Source organism: Leptosomus discolor, chromosome Z (genome assembly GCF_034619465.1).
Source record: "Leptosomus discolor isolate bLepDis1 chromosome Z, bLepDis1.hap2, whole genome shotgun sequence".
Classification (NCBI taxonomy): Eukaryota; Metazoa; Chordata; class Aves; order Leptosomiformes; family Leptosomidae; genus Leptosomus; species Leptosomus discolor.
In genome coordinates this window covers 6,123,456-6,146,152 of record NC_141419.1, presented here as the reverse complement: position 1 = coordinate 6,146,152, position 22,697 = coordinate 6,123,456, and the positions used below count along the sequence as shown (strand labels likewise).

Sequence of the window (22,697 nt, the reverse complement as noted above, 5' to 3'; positions counted from 1 at the left end):
CTTGATTGTCTGGGGGAGCACCTTAATGGTCCTATTTCAGTCTTACTGGTTGTGACTGTCCCAGCCTGAAGGTTTGCTCTCTGCAGGAGCTCTCATGTCTGTCTCCTGGCACGTTTGTCTGCAGTTGATTCTTGGCAGCCTGGCAGAGTGTGCTGCTGCACCCCTGCCTGCCAGCTGCGATGGGCAAAAGCACTTTCTAGCTCTGCTTTGAGATCCTCTCTCTGGCTTGATAGTCTCATCCAAAGGTCGCTGGGGACATATTCATTCAGCCTCTTGATACATCCTGTGTTTACCCTATAGCATAGCACATGAAGTGGCAAAGCACATGATATAGGGACTTCCTTATACGGGTGTTCATTTTCTGTGAACTCTGGATCTATAAGGAGCTTGACTTTTTCCTCCTCTGACTTGCTTCGTTGTTATTGGTAGCTTGGTCTATACCGAGGCTGAGCTGCTCTTGCTCCCTGTGACCTCACCAGTCAGTTTGGGGATCACCATTATCATTCATGCTTTGGAGTTGTGTTATATGGAGTTCCACTGTCAAATGTGCGTCTTCCTTCCCTACTCATCAGCTTTACCTGCTGCCTGTTTTGCTGTCCATCACCTCCTAGGGAAGAAGGGAAAAGGGAGTGTTCTGGCTCTGCTGTCCCCTGATGAGCCTTCAAGGAGGGACCCTTCTCTGGGGAGTGTCTGTCCTTTGCAGGTATTAGAAGCAGAGGCTGCTCTTTGCCGGTCATTCAAATCTTTTCTCTTTTTCTGGTCATCTTTGCCGTTTTTGTACAGCAGTTTACTGACCTTTCAAAATGGGATTTGTTCATGAACAAAGAAATAGGCTCTGTGCCTAAGGTCCGTGCTGGCGCCATCCTGAGGTTAAGCTAACCACCAATCAGCCTGGTCCATAAAACTTTCTTTTTTTTTTTTTTTTTTTGCAAATGCTTTGAGTTACAAAGCAAGAGATGTTTTAAGCAAGAGGCAATTAGCACTTGCCAAATACATTATAAAATTATATGCAACTTACTAAAAAGTTTCAGTATCAGTTTTATGGCCACGCTTCCTCCTAATTGCGAGAGGAAAATTACAGCTAATGGAGCTATATAAAGTCAAGACCAAAAATCTGCCTAATAGAAGGGCAGAGTGTTGCTTATAGAGTATGTCTAAATAGCCATCTATCCTAAACCGTGTAAGGTTTAGTGTACATTTTGAGTGTAATGCAATCATAAAGCCTGTTGCTAGTGCTGAAACAGTAACGCCTAAGAGATTTACTGATGCACAGATTCCAGGACCTGCTAGAAGGAACATGCTGAGGAGGGCAATATGCCATCAAATTTTTAATGTAGGGTTCCAGAGAAGGGGGAGCCAACCAGGTCCTTTGCTTCACTTGTGAGTGAAGAGAAAGGGTATTTGCAGCAGGAGGAGTATATAAAACATGAGGTATCTGGATTCAGGTTTTTTTAAAGCTGCACTGCAAGATTGGATGCGTTTGGAACACACGCTCAGCGGGTGTAAATCAGTGTGACAGCATTGATTTTCAATTAAGCTGTGTCAGTCTTTACCAGCTGAGGATCTGGCTCATTAATGTTCATGAAGATTACTTCTAAATCTCCAATGTCTCAACTGCAGCCACTTTTATCCTTTTAAAGAGATAGCTCTCATAATAGTGAATAATGTTTTAGGACATCCAGTGCTTGTCAGAAGAAATTGGTATTAAGCTCCACTTTGCTGGTGAAGTCTTTTCTTTCTCACAACTGTAGCTCGTTGATTGATACTGCAATTTAGTGCTTGGCTTGTGAGAGGGCTTACTGCCTTCTTGGGGTCCTGAGTCTTATCTTCTCCCTTCTTTCCTTTAATCTCAGATGACTTGTTCTGAGAATACCTCCCACTTAGTGGTGACACCTTCCACAGCCGTCAAAATGGTTCTTTGAAGGTTCAAGGTCAACCCCTTGTAATAGTTGGGAATAAGTAATTCCTTTAGGTAACTTTTTCAAAAATTCTTGACAAATTTAGGGTTTGTTGAAGAGGATTGAGACTCCCATAATCTCATCCGTAATCCTTCCGCAGTCATGTTCCCCACCAGTGGGCTGAAGATGCATGCTGTGCCTCACTGGAGAGGTGTGGGGAAAAACATGTTTCTGTCACTGATGAGATTATTACAAGCAATTAGGGTAAAAGTAAATCAATAGTATAAAATTCTGGGGTAAGAGATGGAAATATTAAAATATGAAAAAATAAAGCATTTTAATTTAGTCTTATATTTATATTTCTGTATTTTTAATATAAATTAAAAATTTAAAATTAAAACTAGGTTTATAGACACACACACTCTAATCGAGTTTGGATTTCTGTTGGAATTGGGTTAGTTTGGGTAGAGCTGACTAAGGTCTGTGTTCTCAACTACCAGCGTGCTGTGCACAGGGAATGATTAAACAATATTTATTGTTGTTGAAATGCTGACTAAGTGTTTGGCTCTGGAGAGCTTAGCTTCAGAGCTGAAATTTAGCCCCATGGTGCTAAGAGGCTTAGGAGCTCTGCAAAGCTGGAGCCTGAAGATTTCCTCTACTGACTTTACTGGGTTTAATGAAATCAGTGCTGCCCAAGGTGTTTGGTCTGATGAACTTGCTGGGTTCCCACATCTCTTTTTGTATATGTTGTATGTAAATACAGAGCTCTCTGTATGGATGCCTACATGCAAGCTGCATGTAAAGGAATTCATACACATGTTTATATGTCAGATAGAGAATATATGTCTGAAGCTGCCTGATCCTAGGAGACTTGTGGAAAAAATACACCTATCGGAAACTAGTTCTGATGTGGCGGCTCTTCAGAGGTAGCTTTTTGAAGCTGAGGTGGGGCTCCCTGGTGTGGAGCAGGTCTGATTTGGTCTAATGAAATGCTCTTGGGTCTCACTGAGAAGCCCAGGTAACGTGCAGGTAGTTTTCATTGGTTATGTGGGTTTGTTGTTGGGTTTTTTGGTTTTGGTTTTCTTCAGTTCTATCATTACCTAACCCCCCAGTACTGTTGATGGTGGAAGTCTGGCAGAAAACTTTGTGTTTGTATCTATCCTACTCAGCTTTTCCTTTGAATGTATTCACTCCTGTCATAAAACACTACTGCTGAAATACCGCTGAAACAACAGACATGAAGGCTTTTAGCTTATGATGTGTTGACCTGAACTGCCCTCAGGGTCATGTTACTTGTATTTAAGTCTCATGTGAACCTTGTGAACCTTAGCGGGAGTGATTTGATGTTATGCCACAGGGTTTTGATGAGCTTGCTAGATTCTGTTTGTGCATTTGACCTGCAACAGTGGTTTTAGATGGAAGGGATGTGGCAAAGATAAGCATAAAGGGCCTTTCCTCCTTAGTTTATCCCCTCCTCCTCATCGTGTTTCTTCTTTAGATCCTTTTTTCCTCATTGTTGGAATCAACAAAAAGAAGTAGGCAATAGAAACACCCTGGTCCTGGTTCCTTCAGACACGTACGTAGCACTACTAGCTTGCATTAGTTTAAGCAAAGTTGATGTATGTACAAAATAATGTGTGTGAGGTTGAGTATTTTCTTGAGGTTCTTTTCTGGCTAGGGGTAACATTTGTGTGATGTCTTTAGGTATGGCCTCTTAAGTGCTCACAAATCCCACATCTTTTGGATGTTTTTTTCCAGAAACTGGAGTTTTGCTGGTGCAGTGCTTGCTTTCAGCTCCAAAATCTTCATTTTCCTCCAGAGCTGAGTCAGGCAGGAGCAGAAGTTCCCACAGAACCTCAGGAAAAGAGTGGCCTACATTTTGGGTGCCTGCAGTGTTTCTGTGCAGCTATGTGAAGGAGCAGCGAGGTTCTTGCTCTCATTAGTCACTCTGGAAGTGTAGGCTGCCTCCTCTGTGCTGAGCAAAGGGACCCAGTTTCCCCACCCACCACCCGAAGACAAATAGCATAAATAGCTGATGAAAAATTTCTGGTGAAACATTTTCTGTTAGAAAATGCTGTTTTGTCAAAATCTTATGTGCATGATACAATATTTGATGGAGAAGTTTTGAAAGATTCATTTCAACTTGTTTCATTTAAATAATGTCAAAACACTTGATTTAGATGTTCTTGTTTAGTTTTGACTTTTATTATTCTAATGTGGAAGTGATTTTACTTAAACATTCATCATGAGAAATGTTTCGATCTTATTGAAGTAACATGTTTTGATATTTCTGAATCACTCATTTTTTGAGTTTCTTCTCTGCTAAATATTTCATGAATTTTACTATGTATGAAAAGAAATGTAGGAACCAGGGGATTTTCTCAGGACAGAAATTCCATTTTCTGACCTCTCTAATGTAATTCAACGTCCTAGCTTTATTTGCCTCCTGATGACAAGGAGATCACATGCATGGTGGAAAATGTGAGCTCTTATTCTTCGTTTCTCTCCCATTCTTAAACCCGTGATTTCACTCTTTCTGTAGAGATGTTGCAGCTGGGTTCGCGCAGTGTGACAGAAAAGGACTACACGAGGGAGGGGGGAGCCCTGGGAGGGAGGAGACCATTCAATCAGTGCCTCGAGAGCATCTGTGTTACCTTTATTCTTTCTCAGCAGCGGGTCAAAAGGGAGTTATTTTTCTTTGCTTGGCTGCATTTTTTTTCTGAGGATCTGGTAGCCTGAGCATGTCTTCATTCTACAAAAGCAATGAAAGTGCCGAATTACCAGTGGCTCCTGTTGGCTTCTGCAGTAGCTGGAGCTGTTTAGCATGTCTGTCTGCAGCCCTGGGGTGGAGTTTCCGTGGCCACCGTCCCTCCAGAGCCGCAGATAGGTGCAGAGGGAAGCTCTTCAGGTCGGTGACAGAATGTCAGCCTTGCTGAACCTAATAGCAAAACTCCCATGGGCTTTAGGAGGACAGGGCTCCCTCTCTGGAGTCTGGTGTGGGCAGGAGTGTGTTGCTTGTCTGTGTGTTAAAGAGTTTGGTTGCTTCTCGGTGGAAGAGCCTCTGAAGATGGAGGAGCAGCCTGAGAAGTGCTGTCATTTCTCCCAGCGGCCCTGCCGTGCCGCGTACAAGGTGGGCTGGGAGATGACTTAGCACTTCGTTGTTTTAAGAGGTGGCTGGAGTGATGTATGTTAGCTTCCATCTATTCTGACCGAACATCACCCACCAGAGCAGTACTGGGACGTTCAACATTTCCTTCCTCAGGGCACCCAACGCCTCAGGCTTCGGTGGAGGCAGGAGCAGGAACTGGAGACGCTGGGTGAAAGGCAGCCAGCAGGACAGCTTGCCGTCAGTGTTATGTGCTAAGACTGTGTTTTGAGACTTCAAGGTGTGAGAAGGAAAGGAATAACAAAAATTAGTTTTTAAAGGCTGTTGGCTTGTGGCAGAAAGCGTTATCAGTTTCCCGTGTTTCTGTCAGGACACAATAATACCTATTTAAAATATGCGTGCTACCCTTTGACCTTGTTACTATTTCTTTAGTTTTAAAGCTGAATTTTCTCTTTGTGATTTGCACTGTTTGCCTCCTGGTTTTTCTTTGGAGAGTAATGTACAGTTCAGTACTACTTTAGTATCTGAAGAGTTTTTTTTTTTTTTTCCCCTTATAGGCAAGTACAAATCTTAAACATTTGGATTTTCAAAGTCTGCAGGAAGATATGTAAATCCTGGCAAACTGTTTTCACTGACAGGCAAAAAAAGAAACCTGTTTCATGAAAACTTTAATACTAAGTTATGTTAAATTGGTTTTGGGATGCTTCATTACCTGGCAGTGACTTTTTAGTTCAAGATGCATACAGCAGTAGCAGAAGCTAGGTGCCTTGTTGTGACTTCTATTCAAAATACACATATATCTAAGTTGCCTGAAGTCAGAATAATAATGAGGTGCTTGTTGTTATTCAAACCAAATTGGAATATTAGATGGAGTAATGCAAATCTTGGATTATGCGATTTTCCACTGTAAAGAAAATGTCATAAAAGAAGTTTCCAATTTGGTGTAAGAAATTGAAAATGGGGAAAAAAGACAGCGAGGCTGATCATAGATGATGGGGATAAAAACTAGATTACGTGGAAGACGAGATGGATGTGAAGCAGATAAATAATGTGGGAACACTGAGGAGGCTGTAAAGGAATGAAGTTTTGTAGGTAATAGTGATACAGAGCAGGGGGCCCTTTTGAAATGAAATTGTATGGAGCAGAAGATAACAGAAAATTGTGTCCATGATTTACTTGAAGTCAAAATACGCGCACAGCAAGAGATTAACTGTGTGTTTCCATGCAATAAGGTGTCAGCTGTCTGCTTCAGGACCACATGGAGAAATGGAAATGTGGGTAGGAAGGGAGGGAGAGACAGCAGGCATGGCAATCCAGCAAACACACCCCAACTGTGTCCTCTTTGCCAAAGGAGTCAAAGGTCTGGTCCCATTTAGTGAGATGTGGTCTGTCTGCTTCAAAAGAAGTCCCTGAAGCAGATGCAGATTAGGATCTCCTTAGGTATCGCTGTATTTTTTGTTTAGTTGTGATTAACTGAAGGATGAGGAAGCACTTAGGAGAGGTGGTTAAGGGGGGCCTTTCAGTGACAGTGGTAAGAGTTGTGTGTTATGACAGAGATCTCGGCTGCATTCTGCACCACTGCTGCCCCCCTCCCGGTGAGACGGTGCGGAGGGGACCAGTGCTCCCTTGGGGATGCATTGTCTCTGCTGGAGCACAGCCAGGGAGCACGCAGGGAGATGTATGGCAGGTATTGCACCAGCTCAGCATCAGAGCCTTCCCCATGCAACTTCTGTTTTCTTTTTTTTCAGAGATTGACCAAGGGAGCTGCGGTGATCCCGGGATCCCAGCCTACGGCAGGAGAGAAGGATCCACGTTTCGCCACGGGGACAGTTTGAAGTTTGAGTGCCAGCCTGCCTTTGAGTTGAAGGGACAGAAAACAATTACCTGCCAAAAGAGTAGCCAGTGGTCTGCTCAGAAACCAGTTTGTGTTTGTAAGTCAGTGAGGAGATGGCTCTAAAATATCTTCGTTGTGTGGTGAGGTGGTCACGTAAACAGTATGTTTGTGCTCTGTGCTTGGTACCTGGGACAGGGCAAGCTCTCGTCGTGGCAGAGATGGCAGAAAGCTGCAGCTTCACCTAACTGAAGCCATGGGGAGAGTTTGGTTTGGCCTTTCTCTCAGCAGAGAAGGGATGTGCAGTGGGTACCAGCATCCAAATGGAGATTTGGGCTTGCGCTGGGACCGTGTGCTCTCTGCTCTACCCCTCTGCTGTCCCAGCGTTCTGGTTCAGATCCCTTCTGGAGAGAAAGTAGGGCTTTGGTGTCCAAGACAGGAGACATGGACACAGACACGAAAAAATAGCAATTTAAAACATGATTCCATTTTTGGCTATTTAATGTTCCTTCATGATCTGAGAATATTCAGGCTCCCTGCTGCTGGACCTCAGTTTTTAATTTGTTACATGAGTTCTCAGCAGAAGTAGGATAGATATTATGCTCTCAGTAGTGACTAAGGATAAAATTTTCAGGTGTAAATGGGAGTTACATGCACCGTCTCCATTGGGTTTTAATGGTCTCACTGTCCTTTGAAGATGCATTGGGCAACTTGCTTTATTATATTGACTGAACCTTCACTCAGAAACAATGTTGTATTTGGACATTACCAAAACTCACAGAAGTATCTATATTTTCCCCAGTTGGTGACAAGCAAACTCTTCTTTTTGTCTCATCTCTACTTAGTTGGATATGTTAAAGTCTGAGCCTTTGAACAGATACTGTGGTGTAGAGGAGTAAGACTAAACTTGGTGAAAAAAATAGGAGAGGAAATTCAGTTGGCCGACAGAGGACAAAAGTGTAGGGAAAATGGATAGAGAGAAAACAAAAATGTTAATTTTTTATAATTGTGTGTTCACTATGCAAGTGAATAGATACGGTGATGTTAGATACACGAGTACAAAATGCTCATCTGTAGTGTGGCAGGAGTTGATCCCTACCAAAGAGGTTATACAGCTAGGTGGGGGAGAAAACCTTGTCGCTTCAGAGCTGAATCTGGGTTCCTCAGGAGAAGTGGGCTTTAGCATCCCTACACTGTCAGTTTGAGGGAGAATGTGGGAAACTGATTTCAAGTAAGGGCCTTTCTTTTCAAACACTAATTTAAGCTCTGTGAATTTCAGAATGTCTGTTTGGGGAAAGGAAGCAATTACTTTGTGAGTTTTGCCTTTTCCAGATGCCATGGCTCCCGTCCTACTTGGTTTTCTCTGTGAGCCAACCAGCTAAAGATGCTGATGGAGGAAAACAGAGTTTTCCTGGTTATCTTTGAAGTGAGAAATGTTGTTTCTGTGCTTAGCATCACAAGTGGGGATTTTTTGTTTGTTTTCCAGAAGTTCAGATGAATTTGAACAGCTGATGGTTTGGTTGAGGTTCTTACTGATAGCTTGCAGTGAGACTGAACTCGTAGTTTGTGCCCACGACCAGAGGATTGGATCATAGTAGTATAGAAAGGAGACTTTCCATTGAAGTAGGATTATTTTTTTGTAGGTAGATACTGAACAGGGGCATCAAGTCAAGCCCAAGTCAGCAATCCATGCAAAGCATAGCACAGGCATAAATCTTTAGTTAAATAATTCCACTGTATTCTGTTCCCTGTGGCTCTGTAGCTTTGGATGTTTATGAATCAACAAGGCAACATGTAGGTAGTGGAAAAAGTATTCCATAGCCCTCTCTACACCTTTGCTCCCCTGCCTTTATTCTAGACAGCATCATATTAGTGTGCATGAATCAGAAGAGGTTACGTGACAAAATGTGTAACCTAGCATGAAATCTGTGGTGGGATTAGTTACAGCTCTCAGTAAATGTTGGGAGACCATTAAATGTATTGGGCATGAGGTGGGAAAATAAAGTAACCTGATTGATGTGCTGCTAGTTGGAATATGCAAACAGTTCAGTGCTGCTGATTCTGGCCACAAATGCGTGACAAATGCAGATGGAGATTAAACAGCGTGCTATGGTGCATCCTGCTGTCCTGAGCAAATGATTTATGAGCAGACAGTATTTATTGTGGAGAATTCATTTCCTGAGGCTTCGATGACAAAGCAACACAAACCATTTAAGTAATGCATCTGCTTATTGCAACGGGTTCTTAATTCGTGACTGTCTGTGCCTTCATGATAACAGACCTTCCATCTTCATCCTCTTTGTTGTCATTGCATCCCTTAACCGTCAAGGGTGAGGACATAGGGCGCTTGAGAAAATTCACAAGACCTTCTTAGCGCGTGTCTCCTGCAAACCCCTTACTAAGCAAGGTTTCCCTGGCCTTGCTGTGTGTGTTCAGATTATCTCTGGTGAGCTGAGATACCTGCAACAACTACGCTGGAGCCTGGGAACCTGAAGTACTGTAGCTGGGTAGGGCAGCACAGTCATCTGTCTGTGTGCTCTGAGCTTGGTGTCTGCTTCTGGCAGTGTGGGTATCTGGGTATCGGTGATGACTGGGTTCTGAAGACCTCTCCTCCCTCTTCTGCAGCTCTTCATAGTTCCTGTTGTTCACTCTGAAAGTTGCATTTTCAAAGGTACAGAACTGTGGTATCTGTCAAAGGCTAAGGCAGTTCTCATAGCCCGGGATAACCGGTGCCAGCACTTCCGTACAGAGCAATGTTCAGTTTTCTTGAAGTCTTGACAACAGAACGGGTTTAGGAGTCATCGTGCCGCTAAGTGTTAGCTGAGGAAAACCATTGTGCTACTTAAATGAAGTTTGTGCTCTGATGGTAGGAACTCATGAGGGATATAATATTCAAACTGAAGTCTACCGTTACCTGTGGCTGAGGAGATTATTAAGCTTATGAATGGGGAACCAGCCCATAATTACAGGTGTAACGGGAAGTCGGTGGGTTGTTCCATTACTGCGGTGAGAATGATGATGAAAGTCTGGATAGATGTAGTTGGGGAGCAGGGCGTTTCGGTAGTGCCAGAACTTTCAAGTATGTGGTTGGAATTGCTGTTTAAACATACTCATGTATAGTAGGGAAAAACTCATTATCTGATTTTATGTGAACTATTGCAGTGGAAGGCCCTGCTCCAAAACGTTTTCTGTGACCAAAATTTGTTTCACAAAATTTCTATTTCCTTGCCAAGGAAAGAAAGAGCTAACATCCCTCTGCAGGGGGACAGTGCTCTCAGAGGGTTTCTGCAGCAGTTCAGTAAGTCTTACAAGTTTCCTTGCTATTCCTTTCCAGCAGCTTCCCTTCCCTTCCCTCCTCCTCCTTCTGCCTGCAGCCTTGCCCCTGAGGGCCTGTGACCTACAAATCCGGGGTTTTCAGTGCTGCACCTTTAGCTGAAAAGTTGACTTGTGCCAACCAGTGCCGTCATTTTACGTGATAGATAATTATGGCGTAAACTGTTGTGACAATATATGTCATTTGTAACCATCAGCCTGAATAAAGACAGGTTTTGTCTTGCTTTAACTATCCTCTGCCAGTTGCTTTGCAAGAGTCATATCTGAAAACAGCTTGTTTTCTGATACAAGTTTAGTTTGTTGGTCTCAGACTTGCCAACTTCAAGTTTTCTGGACCCGTCGTGTGTTCTAAAGTTAGATGAAACACAGTGAAATAAAACAGTATGTTCATTCTAATTGCAATGCATCAAGCAAACCCGGGGGCAGAGGTTTCTGCGCTGAGCTGAGGGGTGTTTGTTGGGTGTTGCTTGACTGCTGCTCCTCAGAGGCTGGGGCCAAATCCGCGCACACGTGTGTGCGTGTTTAAATGGAGGGGCTGTCATTTGAGCTGTGCTATTTCAAAGTACTTCTGGACTCCTCCAGATGCTTTGCATCTGTTGATCTGATAATCTTCACAGGGTCTTGGTCTTGCTTTAGGATCTTCATTAGTTTTCAGTGACTCTTTTGTTGTGTTATCATAAACTCTCTTTGTGTTACAGACCTGCTTAGAGCAGTAGTCATGCATAACACTGCTCTGAATGGAGCAGGTAGCATTTCCCAAAGCATCTCCAATTGAAATTATGTTAAGTTGTGTGTTTTTTTCTCTGGCTTTGGAGCAGATGTTATGCTTTCTTCCTTTCTTGCTCACTTGGAAACCTCAACCACAGCCCGTTTCTCCTCACCGATTTGCTCACGGATGCTGTGACGTGCGGGAACGCTGGGAAGAAGCAGCGCTGTGCCCATTAACACTGGAGATCCGCGCTGTCTTGGTGCGACTGGTGCACTGGCCCTTTCAGACCAAAGCGAGCACCAAGGAGATCCTTTGCATTGTTGAGAGTTGTCTCAACGTTGTTGATTGTTGCTGCAGGAGGTCGGCGCAGTCCAGGATCCCCCGTCATCCCATGCAGGTGTACGGCACTAACACAGTCATCCTCTTCAGAGGCATTATGATTTTCTGCATTTTTCCACTCTTGAACATCTGATTTTCCTTAATAGCAGTATAAAATCTCTCTTCTCCTTAGTGGTAATTATTTCTTTTTTGTTTTGTTAATCCCATATTGGCCTATTATACCTGCTGAATAATCTTAGCTCCTCTTTGTAAAGACTGCAAATTTTGGTTTTGAGCTGAGTGGATAACCTGCGTGCACTGTCTGGTACAAACATTTGGGATTAGGAGCTGGAAATGCAAAATGCAATAGATGTTTTCCCAGTGATGTGCTGAACAGAACCATGTAATTTCCTGTGACTTGACAAGGTTTTCATTTAGCTCTAAATTAAATTGTCAATTGGTCGTTATTTTCGTTCTCTTTCTTTTTTTTTTTTTCTTTTTTTTTTCTTCTTTTCTGCTCACTATTCACAGCAACCTGTGCAGCCTTCCCTGTGAAGAGTAATTTGGAGGAAAGTATGTCTCAAGTTATCAGTGATAAAAGCATAGTTTGCCTTTTTAAAAATGATAGCTTGTTAACAGAGAGCAGCCAACCCTTGGAGCAGTCTGCTGAAGGCAGTGGTGGGTTCTCCATAGCTAAACATTTATCAGTTGAGATTGGATAATCCTTTCTGGAGATCTGTAGGAACCAGGAATTGTTTTGTAGTCTGTGTGGAGGAGGTAGGTGGTTAAGATGATCAGAATGATCCTTTATTGTCCGATAATTCTTTAATCAGTCCAGAAAATTGCTACTTTTTTCATTATAAGGGAGTTTTGTAGACTCTTGAACTTGTAGCACAGGCTCTCATTTCGTTCTGATGAAACCTGATCTTTTGTGTGCTCTTCATATCATTTCTTTTATTCTTCATTCCTCTTACCTTTTGCAGTGCTGATGGAACAGTTTGTGTTAACTCACAAAATGCTTCTCCCTTCTGCTGTGAATAGGTTTTCTTTTCCTAGCTAACGTTGGACTTGCTTATCTGCTTGTAGATGCAGTTGCTTGTAGTGGATTTTGGAAGAAGTGTAGGGATTCTACTAATTTTTGTTTCCAAGCTGTTTTGCTTGTGGGAGCCTTATGTTTTTGATTGATGCTTTTATGAAGCGGGCTGATAAGATTTTCCTGATGTAATGGCAAAGAGACACTCTCATTATCTCTGCCAGACGAATTGGGAAAGGGAACTGGTAGCTAACAGAGGGAACTGGTAGCTAACAGAGGGAACTGTTAGCTAACCTTAACCTAGCCAAACACGTCAGCTCTCACCTCTGCAAAGCAGCCACTCGCACCCTGGGTGCGTGCCGCTGAAAGCCTGCCAAGGAATGGGCTGGTTGCCGGCTGAGGCCGCTTCAGGGCTTAAATGGTGTCTGCGTTTGTGCAACAAATGTGTGTCCTTCAGGAGCCGTTACCACCTTCTGCTTGTCCTTGCTCTGAGTTGAGGTCAGAGCAGCAAATCGGTGGTAAAATGCTCCTTATCTTCAGCCTGTTCCCCTGAGCCACTGAGATCCAGTCTTTCTCTGGCAGTAAGGGAAGCAAATTAAATGACGGTAGGATTACCATGATCTCTATATACATGTGGGATTTGTAGCTTTTGTTAACAACCTTGTTTCACGGTTGCAGCCGTGTAAGACCATTCCCTTCTTAATTTTAAGCAGGGCACTTTCCCTCAAAGCCCTTGTTCTGCATTGCAGCCCTAGTTTATCAGAGCACTGAGATTTAAATGTTTGCTTAAGTAGACGTACATGCTTAAGTGCTGTGCTGGGCAGGAATGCGCTTAAGCACCTTCTTAATGACAATGAATTGGGTTATAATTGACCCCCACGAACTCCCCAGGTATTTTTTTAATGTAACCTGTATGAAAATTTTCCATTTCCCTTTCTGTGACTTCGTAAGAGGGCTGCTCAACCAGTCCCTTCTGCTCCTCCTTGAGACTTGTCTCAAATAAGCTGCACATCTTCCAGCATGCCACTTGTCAATTGAGTTGTGAAATTTCTCTTGGTGTCTGTCTCTAAGGAACGCTGACCTCCACCTGGGTCAAACCAGAGCCTGTTTTCTCTTCGGTGTTACTTTGTCAGTTCTGTCTAGCAGAACTTGCAGAGCCGGAAGAAAGTCTCCTGCTGTGAGCTGCTGCTCCGTGTGCTCTCTTGCTTTCTAACAAATTGTTAGGGGCTCGGGGTACTTGTGCAGTCAGCCTGGTTCGCTGAGAAGGTTGCCGGGATAAGACTGGAGGGTGCGAGGTGAGGTTGCAGTGGTGATCCAGCAGATGTGGCCAGCTCTCACGTCCTCAGCAGGGATGCTCCTTCTGCAGAGAGGGCCTGCCTGTGGGGAGAGCTGGAGCGGAGGGCTTCACCGTGGTGTTCAGGCCACATTGCTGTGCAGGCAGCTCACCAGAGGTGCTCCAGCTGCGCTCTCAGCGCGCATCAGGAGGATGCAGCTTATTGGGTTGTCTCCATGCTTGTTATTTTACTGATTGAATCAGTTGGTCTGTTACCCTGATAGGGTTTCATGCTGCTATAAATGAGCTGTCCCGTGCCAAGGCATCTGTCCGTACTCCTGACAGCAATTGCTCAGCGTGATGGGTTGCTTCTCTTTATGTGAGTCTGAATCTGAAATGGCACTTACTGGTTTTATCACGCGAGGAGGTTGTCTCTGTCCCCTTCCCCTATCTCTGTATCCAGAAAAAGGGAGTGTGGTGTGCGTTATGTTGCTGTCTTCGATCTGGTCTGCAAAGAAGTTCCCTTATGCCTGCCTGCCTGCCTTTTTGATGCTTTACATGTGGGGCTGGTGTTTGAGAAAGGTGCAATGGGACATGTCCAATTTGCAGGTGGAGTTGATGTGTGCAAATTTATTTTTATTGCTCCCCACAAGCAGAGCTTCACGTGTGGCTGAACCTGCCCGCACACCCTCTGATGCGCTTAATTGCTGCTGTGTAGCTGCCGTCACCCCAGTTGCAGTTACCCGCTTCGGGGGTGCCTGACCCTTTCTGCAGTTACATCCTTCACGTGCTCGATGTGCCGAGACTGGGGGACTGTGTGGAGAGTCAAGCCAAGTCCGAGCCTGCTGCAGCTTCCAGCCTGCAGGAGACGAATGCGTTGCAGCAGTTGGCAGACGGCCCCAAGCGCTGCAGCAGAGGAAGGATGCTCTGCTAAACCACGAAGGAGCGAAAAATGGAAGGTGCATAACAAAAGCACGAGACTGCTTTGGGGCTTTTGCCAAAAAAGTGACAAACTTCCGTCTTCATGTGGACACCGCCTCCGATTCCCAAGCGAGACTGCAGGGAGGGGAGTGTTTGCTTAAAATAAACAGGGACACACAGGAAAGGTTCTTTCCTTTGTGCAGAAGCCTTGGAGCACCTCCTGAATAACAGATGGCTGCAGAAACCCTGGCAGACAAGCAGCCCAACACTGCCCTAGTGGGGATCGGCATCCTCCAGTAAGTTTAAGAAACTTATTCCTGGTAACCCAATCACTGTTCCCATTTTGAGTGGGTGGAAATGAAACCTACTTCGGTATTGTGGTGCTCTTCTGTGTGCACAGAGGCTCCTATGCAGTCTATTTTAAGTTCACTGATGATACTTTCCTCAAGATCTGGTACCCAAACCCTGCCTATTTTTCATTATTCTTAACATACCTGCTCTCCTGCCCCCGGTTAGCCGCATGCTGGCAGTGACAGCTACTCCATCAGAGGAAGCTGAAGAATTTGTTGCTCTGAAATACAAAAAAGTTCTCCGAGTTAATATTTGCTTGAGACTCCTTTCCCTCACCTCCCACTTGCCCTGTTGGTGCCTCAGGGCTTTAAGAAGGAAAATGCATTGTGATGCAGATGTGTTTATTGAAACAGCAGATAGAGAAAGAGGAAAATACAAAATGTAAAGCACTTTGCTTCCCAGCTTGAACAGTGCCTTGAGCTTCCAGCACTGTTAGCTATTTGGGATGTACGCTTCCCTGAGCGAGGCATGCCGGTTATTAACCAGGCTCCTGCTGAGGTCCTGTTTTTCCAGTCCATCAGCAAGCTATGCCTAGAGGAGGGATCTTCTTGAAAAGGAAAGGTAGGGCAGAAAATCCGTTACTGTCTTCAAGCTCTCTCCCAAGTGGTCAGAGTCTGTGGGAATGAGACCTAAAAGATGAGAGAGAAGTCAGGATTTTTTTTGTTTCCATGGAGACTGAAATTACTACAGTGATTCCCTGCTTGGTTTTCAGCCCCTGAACCTGGATCCTTTCCCATTCCCGTGCATTGCAGGTGTGCCCACTCCCCGGGATCAGCCCTGGATTCTCACGTGCGGGATGAGCAGAGGTGGAGTGTCTGGGGCCACCCGGCATGCCTTGCAGGAGAAGCGAGACGGTCTGTGAGGAGGCAGGATCTTTTGAAGGCAGAAGAAAAGAGAAGCAAGCTGTGCTTAGGCTAAGCAGACAAATGCAGAAACTGCTCCTGACTGAAGGTGCAGAAACAAGCAGCTGTGCTGGTGAATAACTTGTCAGATGCCTCTGGGTTCAGCTCAGCCGTGAGCGTCGCACAGTTGGGACCGTGGGGCAGCGCCCTCGTGCCACAGCCATGTGTCCCACTCGACTTTTGAAGACAGAAGCAGTGAGCTGTTCCTTCACTGTTTTACTGCTCTAAATGAACGCAGAATCTTGATAATGTTTGCGATGACTTGAATAAATATCTGTACTCATTTGTTAATGACATGGGCCTCACTGGCTTTGGTAGGTACTTGATTTCTACTGAGTTTTGGTGTAATTTATTCTGTTGTATTAATAAAGGGATTTTTCTTATTGCTTTTGCAGTACTTGATCAGTAATAATTATTGACAAAGATCAGCATAGGCTTATAAATTTGAACCTATGCTATGCACGTAGTGCAATGTCCTCTCACAACGTTTAAGAACAATGCTGATAAATATTAATTTCAGTCCCTTAGCTCAAGGCCTCAGAGTCACGGATATTCCAAACTCAGCGATCCTGACGGACAGGCTGCAGGCAGCAGGGCTGACCTCTGTCCGTCTGTCGTGTTTCGAGTGACTGCTCACTCCTCGGGGGCACTTTGTTCCTGACTGTCTCGGATGCGCAAAACAGCACGAGACAGGTAGCGCTCAGCTGTCTTCCACCTTTCTTGGGTACTGTCATCTTCGTGCTGATAGCACGTTTCACTGTCTGAGACATTGTTAAACAGCTTCTGCTTTTATCCGAGTGTCCAGCAAAGCACTTCTGAGAAAGCAGAGGCTGATGTGGATCCTGATGCCAGCCCTGTCCAGTGCAACCCCAGATCAAAAACCCCCTTCCAGGCTGAAGAAAAACCTCTCCTGCTTTAAAAGACAAAAGAAAATCTTTGTATCACAGGCACTGTGATCTTGTCATTGAACCTTCTGGATCAGTTGTTGCTTCCTGGGTTGGCTGTGCCCCTCTGGGACGTGAAGCCAAGCTCACTGAGGAGAGCTTGAGCTGTGGGCTTGGGACGTGGATGCCTGGGACAGTGGCCTTGTCCTACAGCCTGCAACAACTTGGCTGTCTACTGCACTTGTTATGTCGTGGAAAATTGGAATTGTCATTTACTTCCCTGCAGTGGATGCTTTTGGGGTTTTTATCTGTTACTTTTTAATCTGTCATTTTGTTTTATCTAGCAAAGGTTAATTTATATTCTTCCCTCACTCTGCCTTTCTTTTGTCAGTGAGTTCTTTGTTGTTGTTATTTCCCGAAATGAACCACCAGCACTGTGCCGTAATAGCTGCACTAGCAACTGTACCTTGCTGTTGCTGGCTGTGTGATACTGTAGGTCCTGTGTGGATGCTGATCTACCACTTTGGATTTAAAAATTTATAGGAGATACCTAGCTCCTGTGAGGGGCTCCTACTGCCAAGATGTTTCTCTGTGTGGAAATGCATTTATTTTCAATAACTATTCCTAGGCAGATTATACCAAGCTTATGCTGACAGAATTATTTGGCAGCATCCCTTGATATTTCAGCATCTAGTAAAGAGCCAAAATCCTGAGGATATTTTGCAGGTTTTAATCTGTTCTCTTTATTGCTGAGAGCAGGAAATAGATTGTGTAGCTCTTAGCCTTGATAACGTCCTGGTAATGTCCATCTTATTTGATCTGAAACCATTAAGCGTTGAAGGGAGACAGAGAGAAAAATAACAGAGGGAAGGGTGAGCGTTGAACCAAATAATTGTATAAATGCCAAAGTAAAACCAGGCTCAACCTCCGTGTGGTGTCCTTTTGCCAGGAATTAGAGATGTATGTTCCAAGTAATGGATTTTACCAAGGGTGATGGTGGGGGGAAAAGATGGGTAGAGCATACGTACATAAAATATCAAAAACATTGGGAAGGTACCACTTAAAAGGCAGCCTTGCTTTTTCAAACTAATGGATCTTGTCAGCTGAAATACAGTATATATTGAAAACCCTTGAGAGCTAAAGATTTTTTTTCATATGCACCCTTCCCCTCAACTTCATTTTAAGACTGATTTTAATTATTTTCATGGGAATGGCAGTCTAATTTGATGCCTCTTTTTGGTAATGTGCTAGCCCAGCACAAGTCAGTGGTTTATTTGTAATGGGAAGGGGAGCTTCCCCTACACTTGGGCCACAGATTGCAGCCTGCCAGCGCTTCCTCTGAGTTGTCCCAAGCCCCTGGCACTAGGGGAAGCTTGGGAAGGTTCTTGGGCTGCTTCTTGCCCGGTGCAGCAAAGTCGCTACCCGAAACCAAACGGCAGCCTTCATTTTTCATTGCTCATTTGGCACAGATGTAAACAACTGCCCAAGGAGATAGACAAAGGCAAATTGACTCAGAGCTCCTTCTCAAAGGAGTTGACAATTTATTGCTGTATCGTACAAATATTTAATACGGGGTGGGCATAGTCTGAATGCAAGGAGTTTGCCTAAATGCAGTGGGAGTGCCTGGGTGCGGACACATCTGCTGAGGAACTTTGGTGGAAAGTATGTTAGCAAAAAGAAAGGTAAGCTAAAAGTGCAGATATTTTTTTTTTAAGCAAATCCTGAAAAGGTTGCACTGCACTCAGAATTGCATCTGCAGTTTACCAGCACTTTAGACCAGACAGCTTGGGTACGGATAGCAGCAGAGGAGCCTGGAGGTCTGCGTTGGGTAACAGCTGAGTTGATTCCGTACCTTGGGTTTTGTAGGTTGCGCTGAGTTGTAGCCACAACAGAAGACATTGCTACAAAGTCTGACTTGTTTAATGCTAATTTTATTTTACACTAGCTGCAGTCACAGAGGCGAGGCTTTCTCCCAGGGATAGGCAGGAGCATTCACCTGCAAAATACCAAATACCGACCTGGCCGAGTGACATTTTGTTCCTGCAGTAAAAGAAACCCGTGCTCCACGGGGCATGGCAGAAAGCCTGCACAAATGTAAGGAAGCGCACGCCTGAAAAAAGGGGCAGGACTGTGCTAGGCTGGAAAGTTGCAAATCAACCAAAACCAGGACTGGAGACTACTTTGAAGTCACTTCTTCCCCATGCAAATAAATCACTGACATCTAGCAGTGAATGGAGCACTGAGCCCTCCCTTTCTTTAATCATCTCTGAGAAGGAAAGCAGTTGGGAATTTGCAGGAATCACCCAGCTCGAGGGATAAGGGGGAGGGGGAAACGTGACAGAGCAGCTTGTAGGAGCACTGTGCTGCATGATTGATGGTGATTTCTTATTGCAGTTTCCTGCTTTTTCAACTTCACCACCCCGTCTGGGATTGTGCTGTCACCAAATTACCCTGAAGAATACGGAAGCAGCTTGCACTGTGTTTGGTTAATTATAGCTAAACCCGAGAGCCGAATTCACTTGGCTTTCAATGATTTTGATGTGGAGCCTCAGTTTGATTTCCTAGCCGTGAAGGATGGTGGGACTGCGGAATCTCCAGTGCTGGGGACCTTCTCAGGAAACCAGATCCCCTCCTCTCTGACCAGCAGCGGTCACGTAGCCAGGCTGGAGTTCCAGACCGACCACTCCATGGAGAAGAGAGGCTTCAACATAACCTTCACCAGTAAGTGCCTGATCCTTCCTTCTGGTTTTCAAGCTCTAAATTCTTGTTGGAGACTAACAGGCAGGTGTCTGATCTCACTAAAACCATTGCAATCCCAGAGTAAGTCTGAAAATTGGGAATTACTTCAGATTTGCAGTTGGGTAATGGAGGACTGGTGTCAAGGTTGTTGCTGATTGCACAAGTTGATTCTGCCTGTGACTTTCCAGTGTTGTCCATGGAGTGAAAGAAACAGTTTGGCCCTGGGTTACCTGTCCATGGGGCAGCCAGGGTTTCTGTTCTCCCATCAGCCTGCAGCTTGCAGTGTTACATGGGCTTTCTGCTCTCCCTTGCTGTGCCTCCGTTCTGCTCCCTGAGGTGAGACAGTGCTCTGTGGACAGCTTGGTGCAGATCAGGAAAAGAACTGTTAGATCTCAGATGGTTGTTCTTCAGTCAATACTGTCATTGCTTGCTGACACCTAGAAACAAGCAAGACTTTGAAGATAAAGGAAAACATGTAGCAATGTCTTATATTATAAAGCTTTGAGACTTCCACAGACATATTTGGCTTCACGTAAGTCCAGTCTTCAAATCTCAAATGAATGCTGTGGTAATTTTATCCTCATATTGTCCTATAATTTTCTGAAGAGCGTTATTAAACCTATTCAGCAGAACTGATAAATGCCTTTGTTATAATAGCCTTTAGTGGCACGGCTAAATTAATAGCCTTTCTAGCTATGATTGCAAATCCTCTATTTGAAAAAAAATAAAATAAATCAGGGGTCTCAAGAAATCATTTGCCACACTACAGCAGGCTGAAGGCTCATCTGATGAAGTAGCTTGTGTGTGGTAGTATCACATACCCAGGATTGAGTCCTGGATCCTGTGAGTAGGGATATGCCTCATCCAGAAACGCTGGTGGTGCCTCCAGTGTGCACCTCCTGTACATTACATACCCGTGTTGGGAGTGTGGCTCTCCCCTGTATGAAGACGTTTTTAAAGCAAATTTTTTTTGTTGTTGTAAATGACTCTTAAGTACACTTGAATTAATCTGTTCTGACTGCTTGAACTACCAAAAGGGAGCTCCTGAGTCTTTCTCAGACACCTTGCCTGCCTTCCCTTCAGTTTAGGTATGAGAGAGGAGACAAAGTATTGCTACAAGGGACAGATACCAGAGCACAAGGAACAGATTCAGCCTGTGTTTTCCCCTTCAGCAGTGTATGTAACAAGGTATTCTAAGAGCAACGACACTCTGTAAGAAATCCAGAACTCATCTGAATTTGGTCAAGTGCATTAAAGATAGTAAAAGCATGTGTGTGATTAATCTGGAGGCTTTAATCTTTAAAATGCTGCTCATCTCTGAAGACCACCTCCCAGCATATGGAGATACAGTATGTAATTATGCATTTAATGGGGAATTAAGGCTATAGACTTAAATTTTGATTGGTTGGCTGGCCTAGTTTTGACTGCTGGAAAAGGGCAGACCTTTAAACAGAGCTGTGTGTCTGTGCAACTCCACATGCAACTTCACAACACCTAGAAAGGTAATTGCTGTGTGTCCTTCATTTTATCCTAGTAATGACGACAGATAAGGTCGGGGACTATATGACAGTCAATCACAGAACATGCTGAGGGGACCCTTCCTTCTAACCACAGGGCATTAAAGTTTTCATTTTTTCTCATTAACAGTTGACTTATGTCTGCTCTATGCAGGTGCGTGCACTGTAGTATTTTTAGAGTTTTTAAAAATCTGTCTCTATTTTGAGTATTTGTGTGTTTTCACACAAGTAAGTGACTCAACTAGATGGAAGGTTGAAGGTGGGAACACATACTTGGGTGTCTTCAGCAGTTTAGAGAAGACGTGGTGATGTGATTTCTGCCACAGACTGACTTGTCTGTGTGAAACATGGTCACTTTGCTGGGATGATATGGGCCAAATTCAAGTCTACACTGTTTGATCCTCCCTGTGAGGAAGGTCCACTGTCCAGGGGCGAGATCGTGTGTCCACGGGAAAGATGTGAAATTATTGTTTAATTCAAAAGTTTGTGGCCCAACTTATGTTTAAATTGGACAGAGGCAGGGAAACAGGCTACTCACAATTCTCTTATCTTTCCCTCGTAGCATTCAGGCATAACGAGTGCCCCGACCCTGGCGTGCCTGTGAATGGAAAGCGGTTTGGTGACAGCCTCCAGCTTGGCAGCTCGGTGTCCTTCCTTTGCGATGAGGGCTTCATTAGGACCCACGGCTCAGAAACCATCACCTGCATCTTGAAGGAAGGAAATGTGGTCTGGAACAATGCAGTGCTCAGATGTGAAGGTAAATTTTACCCTCTTGGCTACCAGTCTACACATGCAACCTGGAGAGAGAATGATCCCCTTGTGTTTGCAGCCTTTTGGGAATAAGGTCTGCCAGGTCCCAGTCAGATAACCCATAGCGAAGGCATACGGTGCTGGCCTTGTGGGAGGCCTTTTGCCATCATATGGGCAGAGGCGTTTGCTGTTGAGAGCTGAAGGGCTGTTGGACTTCAATTCGAACCCTCAGCTTCTCAGTTGTGGCCAGGATTTTGCACAGCTCTGGCAGGTGATGTCTGCACAGAAGAGTTTGCTCAGAAGTGCCAGTCCAGTAATCACAGAGCACTGAACTCAGTTTGTTTTCTACTTTTTTTTGTGAAAAGAGTGCTGGGGACCGTTTTTATTAGCTCAGTTCTTGTTACAACAGGTGTTTTTCTAATAATAATAACAGGCTTTGATTTACTGATGACTAAAAGCTTCCCTGCTACTCTTGTCACGATGGGAATTAAAGAACAGAGAACGGAAGATACATGGCAGTATTTTTTCTGTCCCAATTTTTGATACATGTAAAATGTATAATAGTTATATAATGAAAGAAGCAAAAGGTACAGATCTTTACTATGAAAAGTGAACGCAGTGCTGCAAACATTCATAGGCACACACATACCTTTGGTGTGTCCTTGGTGCGTCACTCCTTCTAATGGACTCCGGCAGTTGAGAGCCAGAAATTTTGCGTTACACCTCTTTGCCACAACAGCCAACCCAAAAATGTGGGAGAGGGATTGAATTAAAGGCTTTAATACAGATTTCAAAGCTTTTTCCTAGTCCTTTAAAGCTTCTGCCATGGAAAAGAGAAGTGAAGAAAGAGCTCATTAGAAGTGAAAAGTCTTTCTCTGCCTGCTGTTTTCAAGGAAGTGATGCTCTGCACTGGTATTTACAGCAGTTTGAATAACAAGTACTGTGCTATTGAGAAACAGTACTGTAATACTGAGAAATAATTTCAGTAATTGGTCATGCATTGTTCAAGTGGATGAGCAGCAGAAATTGCACAATCTAGTCCATTGTCTTTCATGTTGAAAGAAGAAGGTATCAGTTGTGTGGAATAACTTTTATATAATAAGAAGCTGGACTTTTTTATATTCTTGTGTAA

The 22,697-nt window shown here is 44.2% G+C and overlaps 1 protein-coding gene across 1 annotated transcript in view; it reads left to right on the top strand.

The window, feature by feature from the left end:
• Positions 1-22,697, top strand: part of CSMD2 (CUB and Sushi multiple domains 2) — a 298,000-nt gene that overhangs the window by 163,205 nt on the left and 112,098 nt on the right. The window contains exons 13-15 of the mRNA XM_086480279.1: positions 6,753-6,935; positions 18,954-19,280; positions 21,378-21,572. Coding sequence (XP_086336405.1) covers positions 6,753-6,935; positions 18,954-19,280; positions 21,378-21,572 — 705 coding nt within the window. The remainder of the gene's footprint in view (positions 1-6,752; positions 6,936-18,953; positions 19,281-21,377; positions 21,573-22,697) is intronic.